The following is a 15,289-nucleotide window of genomic DNA, read 5'->3' on the forward strand; positions in this document are numbered from 1 at the left end:
GGGGAGAATACTTCATAAATGATGCTATGTAATGCTTATCGTCTTTCTCCAGTGAGCACGAAATATCAGGTTGTCATAGGTGATGCCAAGTCAGGTCACTTGAGAACTCTGTAGAGAAATGTAGTCCTATTTTGAAAAGAGGGCATTTTATTTTCAAGGGTCACCCACTATGCGGTTATCATGATGCCACATATTATCTGTATTATGTGAGAATTAGTATGTTAATGAGAATCACTAATTAATTAACTAATTAACTAATTAACGAGAACCACTAATTCTCATATCAATTGTATGAAGTATGTACCATTATCTCCATTCTACACATGAGAAAACTAAAGACACCCAAAGTCTCCAGGCTACTAAGTAGGGGAGCCCAGGGGAGCTGATGCTATCTCACCTTCAAGTTATGAAAACCCCTAGATTTCCTAACCCCTAGAAAACTTCAAGAGGGTAGGGAAAGTTGCTTCAGAGGGGATATCTGTGGGTTTGCACTCGGGAGAGGGGTAAGAGGAAGATGGACAGAGTCAGGGGGTTGGGGGTTTGGGAGAGACCAATGCTGGTGACACAGGGGAATTTGAGGCTGGAGGCCAGAGAGGCCTAGAGGTTAGATCTCTGTGATCCGGGGGCTGAGGATTGAAGAAAGGGCATGGGAAATGTCAGTTTGAGTTATTTCTATACGTCTGCTCAGTTTTCTGCTTGCCCAGGAAGCACTTCTCTCCAGCAGAGCAGGTCCTACAAAGATGAGCTCATAAAATACGGGGGTTTAAGAGAAGTGGCTGGCAGTCCCTCTGTGTCTGCTGTGCCTTAGGGGCGAAGTCAGCAGAGCAGTGTAGGGACAGAGGAAGGGGACAGGCTGGTGGCAGAGAGGGAAGAAGACAGCAGGGATCTTTGTGTCTGTGCAAAACTTTCAGGAGTGAGGCCTTGTGATGGGACAGAGGCAGGGTCACTGACTGTGTCAGCCATCTGGTCATTGCAGAGGAGGGTGCGGCACTGGCTGTCACTTTATGGGTTTGGGGAGCTGGACCAGCATTTCCCATTCCCTTCATACCTTCATCAGCAGTTTTGGGCATTGCCTACAATTGAGCGGTGATGCTCCCAGCAAGCCAGCTGGCAGGGTGTCCCCTGAGGAGAACCGCTGTGAGTCAAGATGCCTCTCACATGCATTTTACCTTTTCTGCCAGTGTAACTCCCTATAAAAATATCATGCATAAACATGAGCTAATTCCTAATGGCTGGCCCTGCTGGGCCATTAAAAGAAGCAATTTAAAACAAGATATAAAAAAGTCAGATGTGACACCATTTAATTAAACTTCAGGCATTCTTAATTGCTGCTAATTTTGGAAGACCTGAAAGGACATTCAACCTGTATGGTTTCTTGGATTGAAAAAGCTTGTGGTGGGGGAAAGGGAGAGAGGATGTGTTGGCTGAATCATCACTTTAGGGTCTCTGCTTTGGCGATGTGAGCTTTATGGAAGTTGAAATTGTTTTTATAGTGAAATATGTCACACACACACAAGAATGCATAGACGGTATGCCTACCGCCATTAGGAAGAAGCAACATACGTAAAACTTTACTTCCTGTGAGCATCACTCTGGCCTAGGGATGGCTCCTCTTCAGGATTTTGCATTTAATCAATTCCTTGCTTTTCTTTACAGTTTTATTTTTTATTTTTTTCCCATTTTAAAAAAAATTATTTATATAAGAGCTGGGGTACAGGCCAGAGGTGCGGGAGGGTGAGAGGATTCACCAGAGACGGAGCAGGGAACAGAACAGTCAGATGGACCAAAGGCACTGCTGAGGGGAGCAGCGGATGAGACAGGAGAGGTCTGCCGCACCATGTGGGATTCTCCCTGGCCAGCCGGGAATCGAACCGGCACCGCGGTGGCTGCAGACAGATTCACAGCGCGGCGCTCAACCCCTAGCACCACCGGGAAGGCCCCTCTTTACCGTTTTATATTTAATAATATACAGTATCCCTAACCTGTATATTGTTTAGTTTTCTAATTTTTGCACTTCTATTGTGTCTATTCTTGTGAGTCTGGTTTCTTACATTCAGCGCTATTTCTTGTAGCTGTACAGTGTTCATTTTCACTCTGGGTTGTACTCATTGTGTGCATATGCCACAGTTTGTTCACCTGTCTACCATGATGGCCTCATGGCTATGTTTGGAGTTTGGATTCTGAACAGAGTTGCCCCTGAACATTCCTTTTCATGTCTTCTAGTGTATTTGTTCAATAGTTTTTCTAGAGTCTGTGGGTATGTTAAAAACAGTATTCAAGTAGTATTGAAAACCATTCTGTGAATATTTTTCCAACCTTAAAAAATAATAACATCCTTGATGTTACTTTACTTCCTAGTAAATTCTATATTGAATCCAACATGCACCAACACATCTAAGTTTACAATTATAGTCAAAGGCAGGTGTTTTTCTAGCTTTACTGACAGGACACTTTACTGAAGTCCATGGATGTTAAGAGACTGCGGAGGTTGTATGGTTAGTGTCAGTGTCTGGTGTGTTTGATCCCAATGGAAGGGATGAGTTTACATCATCGTACCTCCTTTTATCTACCAACCGCTATCGTATCACACAGTAGATGGTGTTTGTATATGACAAGTTGACACACACTCTCTCTAACCCCATCCCCAGTTCCCTCTTGAGAGGTCTCAGGATTTAGGACTACAGCATGGAGGAGAGCTTCTGTCTTGTTCATGATTTTAAGAGAAAATCTGCACATGTATCCAGATCATGAACAAAAATGCAAACCTGCAACATGCCACTGGATAAAAACGTTTGCTTCATGGATATATTCCAAGGGCTTGGCACATAGTAGGTGCTTAATAAATATTTGTTGAATGAATGAAATGAGTACCAGCTGCATATTAAGTGCTGAGTCATGAAACCATCAAAGCTTGGTGGTTAATTGTGCAAAGCTTTCTGGTTGAATGGGGTGGGGACCAGATGAAACACACTAGAGAGTGGTCATTTCTGGGATTGGGGGTGGGGTGAGAAGATGGTCTTGGCTGGGCCTAAAGGAGGAATGGAATGAATTGGTGTGACCTTGGTCAGGTGATGTCCTTGACCTGAGCAGTGAAGGGGTGACAGGGAAAGTCAGCTCATGCGGGTGAGAATCCTGAAGGCCTTGGGGGAGGTAGGATGGGGAAGGAAAGAAAGAAGTAAATAGGAGGCAATTTCTATAGAAAAGATGATTGATCTTAAATAATTACTTTCCAGAGCTACTTGGAAGAAGGACTAGGACTGACGGGGAGAGGGGGCGGTGGGAAGAGAAGGAAAGTGGACAACAGTGGAGGAAAAATGGGAAGAAAACTCGGGGGAAAATGGTGGGGGACACTTGGGATAACGTAGAGGAGGATGAGGTGGATGGGGGAAGGGATGGAACGCTGAGGACAAGGTGCAGAAGACCTACCTGGAGAGACAGGTGTCTCCAACTGCAGCTTTATAGCAATGAATCCTCTCAGGGCAGACGCCTGGACTCAGGGAGGTGCAAAGGCTCAATGTGGTTAGTGGGACAGAACTCACTAGGGGCGGAGCTCCTGAGTCAGGCTTACTCCCCACCCCTCCAGGCTCTCCGAGGTAATTTGTCCCTTTGTGTAGAGAGTTCTGACAGGCCATTGGCCAGTGTCCCAGGCTGTCTTACCTGAGGGGGCAGGGCTGTGATTTGGGCCTTTCTCAACTTCCCCTGCCTGGTGAGTAGACTTGAGGTCTGCTAGCTCATCAGTAGCTTGGGAGTTACGTAAACAGCCGTTCCCTCCTCCGTCAGTTTCCCTCACTGGAATCTGACCCATGCCTGCTTTCTTTGAATGGAAAGCAGGAGGCGCAAGGCTAGAAAGAGCGTAACCTGTAAGCCTAATGTGAAGGGGTTTGATATTCTCCAGACACAGAGCCCGCAGTCGGTCTCCTGACCCCTAGTCATGGAGCAGAATCCCAGAGATGAAACTGATGTTGCTTCTGAGGTCTCAGCCTCCACTGGCAAGGGCCCTGAGGTGGCCCTACTGTTTACTCTCTGAAACACCTCCTTGCACACCTTTCACCAGCACTGACTTGCCTGTCTTCTTCTTAAAGCCTGTCCTCACCCTGCACAGGGAATCATTCTTACCTTTGCCTCAGAATGGGCGCTGGCAGTCAGCATTACATTTCTGAGCCCCTGATGGTACAGTTGGAACAGTCCTATTCCCGCTTCTGGTCTTTCGTATGAACCTGGGTCAGTCTTCTTGTCAAATCAGGAGCTTCATAATCCTCTTAGGTCACCTCCGAAATGTTCCTCTCCAAAATTAAGACAAAGTTCAGCACATGGCAGGGGCCTATCAACCTCAGAAACCCTGACTCTCCAACCGGAATATGTTGTCTTATATAACCCATCTTCTGTCTTGGGGCATCTGCCTTATAACATCTTCCATAGAAGCAAGATGAACTGAAGAATTTTCTAATGTTAAAACTACTCAATAGGCTCCTTCTTTCCAAGCATTTCTTGAAATAAGATCCACTTGGGCTAAAAAGAGAGTTTCTTTTTTAAAAATACACATTTGTTTATTTTCTTACATTGTGGTCATATTTTTATAGGTATTGTTCCCCTTAGGCATGGCCTTCCTGCCAATAATCCACACACAAACTACCACCCAGCTACCCTGAGTCTCTCTCCCCTGCTCGGATCAATCCCACTCCTGCAAGATGTAGATTGATGGTTGGCCCACGGGCCTTGTCAGGGGAAAATGAACCTCCGTGTACTTTTCCTGGGTGAAGACCTGGGCTCCTGGTCTGCAGCAGACTACCTGGTGCAACTGTGAGGCAGGTAGCAAGGCAGAGTCGTTCAGGAACATCTTGTGGGGCATGTACGTGAGGTGGTTCTCCAGACTCCTTGATCTTGGAGCTTCCTGTAGTAGAGGAGACTGTCCTGTTTTGTCCAGGCCAGTGTGGTATCTGGGGTCCATGCCTCCTCATCCACACTGGTTGTACCCTCCATCCCGGTGACTCTCCTATGATGTTGCTTTTGAGTCTTATAATTCTGGTGTTGAGAACCCTGCTCAATGCCGGAGAAGTTCCCTGGTAGGGACAGGCGCCAGCGGTTGGTTGGCTCAGCTTCTCTCTTCTCCCTCAGGGTTTCCAGTCCTGCCCTGGGCCCCTAGTCTCATCTCTGGCGTTTTCCTCCTCCAGTTGGAAAAGGAGGAAACCTTACTCACGTTGCTTGCGTCTCTGGACCAGAGATTTGATTCCTCAGCCCCCGGAGATATTGTAGGTGGAGCTCATGTGACAAGTCACCACATCAGTTCATCTTATGGTCCTGTCTCGTGTGGATCTGACAGAGCTCTGTTTAGGTCTGCCCCAGGCAATGGCTATGTCTAGGGTTCTGATTTGTCTAAAAGAAGACTTTCTGATCTCTCTATCTGAAGGTCCTTTGATTTACCTTGTCTCCACAAACATGATGGCCACTCCAGTATAAAGAGTATTTCTGTTTTATATAAGCTTCCTTAGATGGGAGACATAATGCAAATTCCTTTAGGAAACCATGATCACCTACCACCCTTCTAGGAAGTTCTTTATCAACTCCAATTTCCATTGGTCCAATGGCAGTGAATGCCAGCCTTCTCTTACTCTCTTTGGAGTTCCATTATACTTGGATGGCTTTTCAATAGCATAGCCCTTATTCTCAACCCAGTGGGATTCCCCCAGCTACTGATCAATCAGGGGGTTTGGGATCAGGCAAAAAGCAAGATGAGCGAGCCTGTCACTGATTTATTACCAAAGATTTCTGATGGTCTATTAAGGCCAAATAAATACAAATTTATTGAAATCATCACATATAGGAGACTTTTTGGATTTCCCAAGTTTCACTTTATGTCCAGCAGCATGACTGGCCAAGGACTGGTGATATTTTCTCTTTGCTTAAGGGGAGAGACCCTCACTGCAGTTGGGGCAACTGGACCAGAGTGGAGACTGAAGGAAGACCATATGTTTTGGGGTTCTTTTCTAGGATAAAGGGAGTAACCATGACTGAAAGTGCCAGGTCCTTCCATGAGCTGACTCCTATGACAGACTAATAAATAACATTGATTGAACACTTGCTGTGTATTAGGTGTTATGTGAAGCATTTGGCCATATATTATTTCATTTCACCTTTCTATTAACCCTTTCAAATACATGCTATTAATGGGAATTTTACATAGGTGGCTGAGGAATATGGGTAAGTGTATTTCTCATATCTTCTGCTAGGTCATCAGCAGCAGCATAAACAACAACTATATATATTCTTACAGCCCTGTCCAATCTGTCACTCTAACTACGACAGCGCTAGCAATAACTACTGCTACTGATTACATACTTAGAGCATGTTTGGTGCTGTTCTAAGTGGTTTACATGGATTAACTCTTTTGATCTTTACAACAACTTTATTAGGTGGGTACTATTATTATTTTACAAATCATGGAATAAGATACAGAGAGGTTAAGTAGGCACCTGAAGTCACATAGCTAGAAAGTGGCAGAACTGGACTTTGAAACTGGGTAGCTTGGAATCTGGGTCTGTGTTCCTAACGGATGTGCCATGTTTTAAAAGTCTTAGTAGCAATCATATTAAGCAATGATTTTGCATAGTGACTAAATACACACATACATATATACCATATACAATTGAAACAAAAATGCCATGAAACTTTATTCTTTCTGTGGTCCACTCTCACATTTCCTAGTCTGTTCTATTCCACTTGACATTATTCTATTTTAGTAAAATAAGTTCTGTTTTTTTTTTCCCCCACTGGGTCCCAATGTGAACTCTGAAAATAATGCTTCTCCTGGCTCTCCTGCTTCTTAACGAGGCAATAAGATAAACCATCGTTACTATGCTCTGGAGTTTCCTGTACTTATGGACAGTTCTGCAAATCTCCAAGAAGTACAGGGAGGGAAAATTCCCAGATGAGTGAAGTACTTTGCCCTCAGATCATACAGAACTAGTCAGAGCAGAGTCTTTAAGGTTCAAGGCCCACATATTGGTGCACACCAATATGAATCTGTCCTAACACCCTGCTGAAGTTACTGACAAACTGCTCTAAAAGGGAGAGGGCTGCAGGGCGGGTATAGCAAGGAAAGCAGCAGAGAATCAGGGGTGATGGCAGGGGTTAGATGCTCTCATCATAGGGTCTATCGAGATAGATTTCATTATTAGCCAAATGCTGTATTTGTACAAAATCGTGATAGTGGTGTTCATCCCAGCCTTTTAGGCCCTGGAAACAACTTGGAACCTTGAGATGAAATCCAGACATGGTATCCTTGGCTGGGGTCATGTTGGAAATGGTCAGGCATTCTTGAGGCCAGCAAGCCTTCATAGATTACTCTGAGGGGTGGAATTCCTGCTCACGATGTTGGCTGGCCAATACGGTCTAATACGTTTACCTAGGGACTGATCTGTGTGCAAGTGGGAACAGTGAGTGCGAACACAAGCAATGTGTTTGTGTGTGATTATGGTGGGAAGGTCAGCATGTGTGTGTGTGGGGGGAGAGAGAGAGAGAGAGAGAGAGAGAGAGAGAGAGATGTCAGTAAGTCAGTAAGTGTGGGGTAAGGGATTGTGAGCAGATGTGGGCTGTGTGGGTGATTAAGTGAGAGATTATGCAACTGTGGGGCTTTGGAAATACAGGAAAACACCAGCAGTGCGGGGGGGGGGGGGGGAACCACACACACCTGGAGTTCCATTCCTGTTGGTCTCACATTCCCCCGGTGTTCCCTCGAGGACCATGGCTGGCGAGGACCATGGACAGCGGTGTTGCCTGCACTAAGGGGCGGTACAGCAGGGACTGCAGCTTGCCTTTCCCCTTCTGTCCCAACGTGAGTCATTGCTCCTCTCTCCTCCAACCCCTGAGTTTGACGAATTGAGAATGGGGAGGTTGGGGTGAGTGTGGGAGAGGTGAGCTGGCCCTTTGAAGACAAAAATTGTGCAGTTTAGGGAAAAAGGCCATAAGCATGTGGTCATATATGGCTCCCAATTAAGCACATTAAGGGAGGAGTGACAGCAGCAGAAGAACCCAAGCCCATAAAGACGCTTAATTGCTCTAAATTCTGTGGACGCATCAGGCTTCCCTGATATAAAAGGCCCTACTGTGTGCAAGACATTAAGCACATTGTCTGCTGTGCCCTTCACTAGCACATCTCCCTCCTCAGAGTCCTCTGTGTCCCAAGAGCATCATGACTTGTGGATCTAGCTCTGTCCGTTCCTTCAGCTGCGCCTCGGCCTGTGCGCCCCGGCCTGGCCGCTGCTGCATCACCGCTGCCCCTTACCGCGGCGTCTCCTGCTACCGTGGAATCTCCGGGGGCTTCGGCAGTCGCAGCGTCTGTGGTGGCTTCCGGGCCGGCTCCGGCGGCAGCAGCTTCGGGTACCGCTCCGGCGGGGTGTGCGGACCCAGCCCACCAAGCATCACCACCGTGTCCATCAACGAGAGCCTGCTCACCCCCCTCAACCTGGAGATCGACCCCAGCGCCCAGGGTGTGAAATTTCAGGAAAAGGAACAGATCAAGGGCCTCAACAGCAAGTTTGCTGCCTTCATTGACAAGGTGCGTGTCCTTCATCACACCTTTCCCGAGCTCCACCTGTGCTCAGGCTCAGGCCAGGCTCCCAGAGAGAGTAAGAGGCACAGAGACCTCTGCCTCCAGGAGTTCCTGTCTGATGGGGGAGGCAACAGACACACAGCCCCATCAGGCCCTCACTGAAGACACAGAAAGACTCAGCTGAGTGTTCCCAGGCAGAGCTGGTGGGGAGAGGCGCACACGGCAGCTCTGGGCACAGGGCACACTTTGAGAGACGAGGAGGGAAAATGACTGCTGCTCTGAGATCAGCCAGGCTTGCCCAGGCCCTGGGGATGTTGGGGGTTGGCTACAAGATCAAGTGGGGAGAGGCCAGCTGAGCTGAGCTCTCCTCTACATGACCTGTAACATCATGTCCCAGAGCCCCTGCTGTGATCCGAGTCTGGGAGCTTGGCCTAAGAGGACTCATCCTCTGCCTTGAGGTTGAGGGGGAGCCCCTCCTCTCCCGACCCCATGGCGCCGCCTGGACTCAAGAGGCTCAGGAACTCAGCTCAGCTGAGAGCCTATCCCGGGCCCCTGCTCCCGTCCCTGAGGTGGCTGTGCAGACAGGGACCGTGGTCAGGAGATGCAGGACTTGCTTGGGCCCCCACAGCCCACCTCTGCCTAATCTCTGCTGAGCTCCAAGTTGGGAGCAGACCTCAAAGGCATCACCGCCATCCCCCCAATTTTGGCTTAGGGACCCCAGGAGCCATCTAACCCCTTGTCCTCACCCAAATGACAGGTGCGCTTCCTGGAGCAGCAGAACAAGCTGCTGGAGACCAAATGGCAGTTCTACCAGAACCGCCAGTGCTGCGAGAGCAACATGGAGCCCCTGTTCAACGGCTACATCGAGACCCTGAGGCGGGAGGCCGAGTCCGTGGAGGCCGACAGCGGGCGCCTGGCCGCTGAGCTCAACCACGTGCAGGAGGTGCTGGAGGGCTACCGGAAGAAGTGAGTGTGGCAGGAGGGACGTGGCGGTGGGCCCAGGAGACAGACTTGCCCACGCCCGTGGATCAGGCGAGAAAGTAGCTGTGGGAGGGCGCTGCCAGGCAGCCTGGCTGGCGTGTGTGGCAGGAGCTCTGGGGCCCAGGTGCCAGCTAGGAACAAGGCTGCACACCCGCGGAGGCCTCTCTCCTGCGGAGGCCATCTCCAACCTAAGCAGGTCCTCAGTAGCTTCCCCTGTGCTCTCAGGGGTCCCCCCTTTCCCCCCGAGCTCTGGCTGCCACCGTCATACCTGGAGTCCAGTCACGTCTCTGGGGTCTCAGGGGTGACAGGTTCTGAGCTCTGTGTCCCACTGCTTAGGGGCTGAGCACGGTGGCCTCTGTCTCCTGGCCCCACACCCCTGAGCTGGGAGGACACCCAGGGTAGGGGAGGCGGGGGCTGGGGTGTCCTGAGGGAGCCCCGTCACTCCTGACACAGGGCAGGTGCTGAGGCCCGAGTGCCTCCTGGGCAGCCCTGGGGGCACATCTAGAGGCATCAGAAGATTGGCCCTTCCCACCCCCCCTCAGAGCGGAGGGGGCATGACAGACACACCCAAGTCCAGGCATGAAGGGCCCAGGGGGCTCCGGGTGCGGCTGGGTGGGAAGGCTCCTGACGCGGCCCCTTGGCTGGGGTGAGCGGAGGGGGTGTGCGGAGGCCTGCCTGGCCCCACCGTGACCTCCTCTTGGTCCTCTTCTGCCGCAGGTACGAGGAGGAGGTTGCTCTGAGAGCAACCGCCGAGAACGAGTTTGTGGCCCTGAAGAAGGTGAGCGCCGCCGGGTGGAGAGGCTCGCACAGGGAGGCCTCAGAGCAGAGCAGGGGGTCTTCCTGGGGAGACCAGCCTGAGGGCCTCAGGCTCAGTGTGGGGGCCCTGCCCATGCCCAAGCAGGATGGGAAGTTCCCAGCGGGCAGGTCACGCAAGGCTTTGCCCAGCAGAGGGCAGCAAAGTCAGAAGACTCACTGGCAAGGCCCGGGGCAGGGGTGGCTGTCTTGCCCCCCCAGCCCACTGTGCTGTGGGCTGTGGGCTGTGCGGGGCCCGTGGAGCTTCAGAGTCCGCTGTGGGGCAGTGTCCCCTGCGCTGTGAGGGTCTGGCGGGAGGAGACGCACCAGGGGCCAGGGCATGGGAGGATGGGGCGGAACCAGGAGTGGCCAGATGGGGTCTCGGGGACTGGCGGAGACGGGGAGGGTCCAGGTGGCTGAGCAGCAGAGACCATCCGGGCAGCCTTCTTGGGACAGGGCAGGCTAACCTGGGGGGATGGAGGGTAGATGTGTCGGGGTGTTGGAGGGGGTGAAAGGTGATGGCCCTTCTGCAAGGCACATGGGTTTGTTCTCAGAGGGGAGCCGTCGTGAGGGTCTCCCAGGGAGGGGAACATGGAGGGAGGTGGGTGGGACCAGGAGCGCGGGGGCCCTGTCCCCTGGCCTCCGTGGACGGGGCAAGGAAAGCAGCCAGGCCGGTGATGAGCACTGTGCCCTGAGCTCACGGACCCCTGCCTCCCCAGGATGTGGACTGCGCCTACCTGCGCAAGTCGGACCTGGAGGCCAACGCGGAGGCCCTGACCCAGGAGATCGACTTCCTGCGGCGCCTGTATGAAGAGGTGAGGGGGCCGGTCCAGGTGGAAAGGGGCAGCCGGCCTGGAGAGCGGGCTCGTGCCTGGAAGTGGGACTGGACACAGATGGGGGCGCTGGGTGATGAGGCTGCCCAGGGGGTCGGGGCTGCAGAGAGGGGAGGGGCTGAGACCCGCTGGAGCTGTGGTGTAAGCAGGGTCCTTCCGTCGTCCCCCCCACAGGAGATCCGCGTTCTCAACTCCCACATCTCAGACACCTCGGTGGTCGTCAAGATGGACAACAGCCGGGACCTGAACATGGACTGCGTCATCGCCGAGATCAAGGCTCAGTACGACGACATCGCCAGCCGCAGCCGGGCCGAGGCCGAGAGCTGGTACCGCACCAAGGTGGGCACCAGGGCCCCCCAACCCCGCAGGAGGGTCTCTGGAGGGTGCTCCCCTCCAGCTAGGGAGATGGGAGGGCAGGTGGGCAAGCTGGTGGGTTCACGGGGGTAACGTGCCCTGAGCCTCCCTGCCTCTGCCCCCCCAGTGCGAGGAGATGAAGGCCACGGTGATCCGCCACGGCGAGACCCTGCGCCGCACCAAGGAGGAGATCAACGAGCTGAACCGCATGATCCAGAGGCTGACGGCCGAGGTGGAGAACGCCAAGGCCCAGGTAAGCTCTCCGTGCCCTGGCCAGAGCGGCTGGGGCGACCCAGGCGGCTGCGGGTGCGTGTGCCAACCTGGAGCTCACCCTCGTGCTTGGCCATTAGCCTGAGCAGAGTCCCCGGCTCTGGTCCCTCGGGGAGGCCCAGGTGACGCAGCTGAGCGGCCTGTTCCTGGCTAATCCCAGCTGGGTGGGAGACACGAGGCACTTGCAGCAAATGGACCCTGACCCATGGCTCACACCCCTCTCGTTCTCTTGTGGGCTCTCAGAACGCCAAGCTGGAGGCCGCCGTGAGCCAGTCTGAGCAGCAGGGCGAGGCCGCCCTCAACGACGCCCGCTCCAAGCTGGCCGGTCTGGAGGAGGCCCTGCAGAAGGCCAAGCAGGACATGGCCTGCCTGCTCAAGGAGTACCAGGAGGTGATGAACTCCAAGCTGGGCCTGGACATCGAGATCGCCACCTACAGGCGCCTGCTGGAGGGCGAGGAGCAGAGGTGGGTACCATAGCCAGTTTTTTCCCAGCCTGCCTGGGTTCTCAGCCCGCCTTGTCCCTCACACTCCAGCCTCCTCTGGACTCCCCTTCCAAACCTCCCAATTCTGGAATTGGACAGGTAATTTGAGTAAGTGACTTGGGTGTCTGTCTAGCCCCACCGGGGTCTCTCATGTCTACGCAGGCATAAGGCAGGCCAAGGCTTTGCAAATGTGTTGCTTGCAGTCAGGACAGGCAGCAGCAGCAGGTTCCTGAGAACTCCAGGCTTGGCTGTCCCCCCCGCCCCCCCATGGTGCTTCTTCTCTCTCCACCTTCTTTCCATCTTGTCCCCCCTCCCCTCCCCTCTAATCACCCCTCCTTCCCTCTCCCCTCCCCTGCAACCCCCTCCCTGTACTCTCTGCTCTCCTCAGCATTTTGGCTGTCCTTCCAAGCATGGCATTGACCCAGGCCTGGAACTGCAGATTTGTCCTATTTTGACAGCTTCAGAAAGCTTTTCAAACCTATACTTACCCAGCCTAATTACAGAGAGTGCGCTCAGTGGCTTTCCATCGCAGCGGGCTGGGCTCGTTTAGACAGACAGCAGGCACTTATGCCTTGTGCCAAGCCCCATCTGAGCATTTTTGCTTTTGCTTATTTCTGAGACCGGGTGGTCATTCAGCCTTCCAATGCCTGGAGGGCCCCTGAACAAAGCCCGTGAGCACAGCACACGTGGAGCGCTGCCCTTGGGTCTTGCCCAAGGTGGTCCTACCCGAGGCTTCCTCCTGTGCATAGCGGCCCCACTGGCCCTGGGCAGAGTGGAGTGGAGGGTGAGGCTACAGAGAGAAAATCCAGGGGGACTCCTGTGTGTGGAGAGATGGGGGTGCTGGCTGGGTATCTGGAATCAAAGTGATCGTATGGTGAGACTCGCTACAGACTCAAGAGATGTCCTGGAGAGCTCAGAGTCACTGGAGCCAAGGCCGAGAAGCTCATTAGTGAAGAATTCAGGGGGTGGAGGTTTGGAAGACAGAGGTTGGGAGTTGGAGAAGCTTGTAGAGAGAGTCCTGGAAATTGAGTGGCCCACCCCTTGGCCACACAGTATTCTTGGAGTCAGCTCAGCTCTGAGATGCGTTCCCCAGAAAACTGGGTGTGGCATGACTAGATGGTGGGCTGCCGACCCTCCTCCTATCTGAGCTGATTTTGACCACCTGTTGTCACCGCCCACCAGATGCCCTCGGTGTGTTCCCCTTGAGGAAACAGCGTTGCCGCAGGGGAAACACAGGCAGGGTGGAGTTAGGTGCCGCTATCACGGGTTATTTCCTCTCTCTGGGCCTCAGTTTCCCCATCTATCAGATGAGGGAACTGGTGTAGCAGGTCTGAGCCTGCTCTAAAATTCCATGCATTCATATGTTTTTGACTCAGGAGCAATAAGCCTTCACATAATGTCATTGCTCGGCTCTTGGAGCCTGACTTAAGGCGAACCCATGTGCAGGAAGCTGGGTCCTCGAATACCATTGGTTCTGTCAGTGTAGGCAGAATTTTTTTTTTCTCACCAGCTTTACCATAAAACAGCCTGGAATGAATCAGCGGTATTTGAGGATCTGCTGTTACTATTTTAGGGCCTGTTGACTGCAATGGGAAGAATAGACGCAAACTTGTGTCTCCTGAAGCCAGGGACACAAATCAGACCAGGTTCAGGGAGGAAGCTGCAGGTCCGTCAGAACCAGTGTAGACACAGTAGCGGCCGAGACTGCTGATGTGCTCACGCTGCGCTGGCGCCTCGTACTTACCCCGGCCCCTGCCCTTCATCCTTACGAAGGGCCTAGGACGAGATGTTCACGTGAGGGTCTAGGCGGAGGAAGGGCAAATCTGAGGTTGCTGCCCGGTTTAAGCAAGGTGTGGACAGCCAGGGCACCAGGCAGTCTGTTTCCAGAACCCAAGGTGACCTGGGCTGCCCTGGCTTCTGGCTTAGCCCTCCCCCTTGGCAAGCGCCCAGAAGGAGGGCCGGGGACTTTACCTTCCACGCAGCCGGGTGGGCCCGGTGACCTCTCCCGGGTACTGACCTGTCCCCTTTCCTCTCCCTACAGGCTGTGTGAGGGTGTTGGCTCCGTCAATGTCTGTAAGTAGCTCTTCCCTCCCCCTTTCCAGCTGGTATGGTCCCGGTGCCTTCGGGGAGGGCATATTTTCGCTTACCCCAAAGTCTCCGGGCTGCGTTTGTACCTGACGCGTGTCTCTGCCTGTCCTCCCACCAGGCGTCAGCAGCTCCCGAGGTGGCGTCGTGTGTGGAGATCTCTCCGCCTCAGTTGCTGCCCCTGCTGTCACTGCCGGCGTGTGCGGACCCTCCGGAGGGGCTGGTGCCTTCAGCGGGGCCTCTAAGAGGTGCTAGGAGGCTGCAGCGCCTGCCAGCGTGCACCCCGCCACCACCCAGCCACGGAGCCAGGACGGAGTGCCCCTCCCCGCACCCCCCTTGCACACTCCAGCCTCCGTGAACCAGTCCCGGATGTGTAACGCACGTCCTCCCTCCCGCTCCCTGTGCGCATTGCCCAGGCACCCCGAGGCCCGGGCAGGGTGGGGTGGCACCTTGGCCTCCTTCTGTAGTCTTTCCTCATAGTCTGCTTGTTGTCCTGCATGTTCATCCTTTCTTCCAGCTTCTGTTTTTTTGCTGGATTCATTGGTCTTGCCTGATCCCTTCACAGAAATTTGGAGGAACGGGCAGGCCCCAGAATCTCCCTGGCCACACTTCCTGGGAACCTGTGGCACGGAGCCGGGGTGCTAACCCTGTGGGGACAAGACCCTGGAAGGGAACAGCATCTTTCAGGGCCACCTGCAGAAGCTCTAAGGCCAATGACTCAGCCGCTTGTGTGTTTCCCTTTGTTCCTCTCTGTGTCTTCAATAAACTATTTTAGCTGATCAAACCCGGTGTCCAGAGTCCTCCTTGGTGAAAGCTGCTTGCGGCCAGAAATTTATTCTCTCCACTCATTGAGTTATTTTTTTAGCTGGTGAAAATGATCGCGGTGGGTGCTGCCCATCCGAGCCTGGATGATCCAAGGCTTGCAGAAAACAAGACAACACTGA

General features: G+C 53.0%; 1 protein-coding gene across 1 annotated transcript; it reads left to right on the forward strand.

Moving 5' to 3' along the window:
- The first annotated feature begins 8,188 nt into the window (after positions 1-8,188).
- Positions 8,189-14,600, forward strand: LOC119247948 (keratin, type II cuticular Hb6). The gene is made up of 9 exons (XM_037514783.1): positions 8,189-8,554; positions 9,306-9,514; positions 10,247-10,307; positions 11,041-11,136; positions 11,329-11,493; positions 11,636-11,761; positions 12,022-12,242; positions 14,302-14,333; positions 14,467-14,600. The coding sequence occupies exons 1-9, from the start codon at positions 8,189-8,191 to the stop codon at positions 14,598-14,600; spliced, it is 1,410 nt and encodes a 469-aa protein (XP_037370680.1).
- Positions 14,601-15,289: the final 689 nt, after the last annotated feature.

The sequence above is a fragment of the Talpa occidentalis genome, unplaced genomic scaffold (genome assembly GCF_014898055.3).
Source record: "Talpa occidentalis isolate TD23 unplaced genomic scaffold, MPIMG_talOcc4v2.1 talOcc4.16, whole genome shotgun sequence".
NCBI lineage: Eukaryota > Metazoa > Chordata > Mammalia > Eulipotyphla > Talpidae > Talpa > Talpa occidentalis.

Coding starts and splice junctions, on each gene's coding strand:
- LOC119247948 (XM_037514783.1), top strand. CDS start 8,189: ATGACTTGTGGATCTAGCTCTGTCCGTTCCTTCAGCTGCGCCTCGGCC. Junction 9,515..10,246: donor CTGGAGGGCTACCGGAAGAA/GTGAGTGTGGCA, acceptor CTTCTGCCGCAG/GTACGAGGAGGAGGTTGCTC. Junction 11,762..12,021: donor TGGAGAACGCCAAGGCCCAG/GTAAGCTCTCCG, acceptor GTGGGCTCTCAG/AACGCCAAGCTGGAGGCCGC.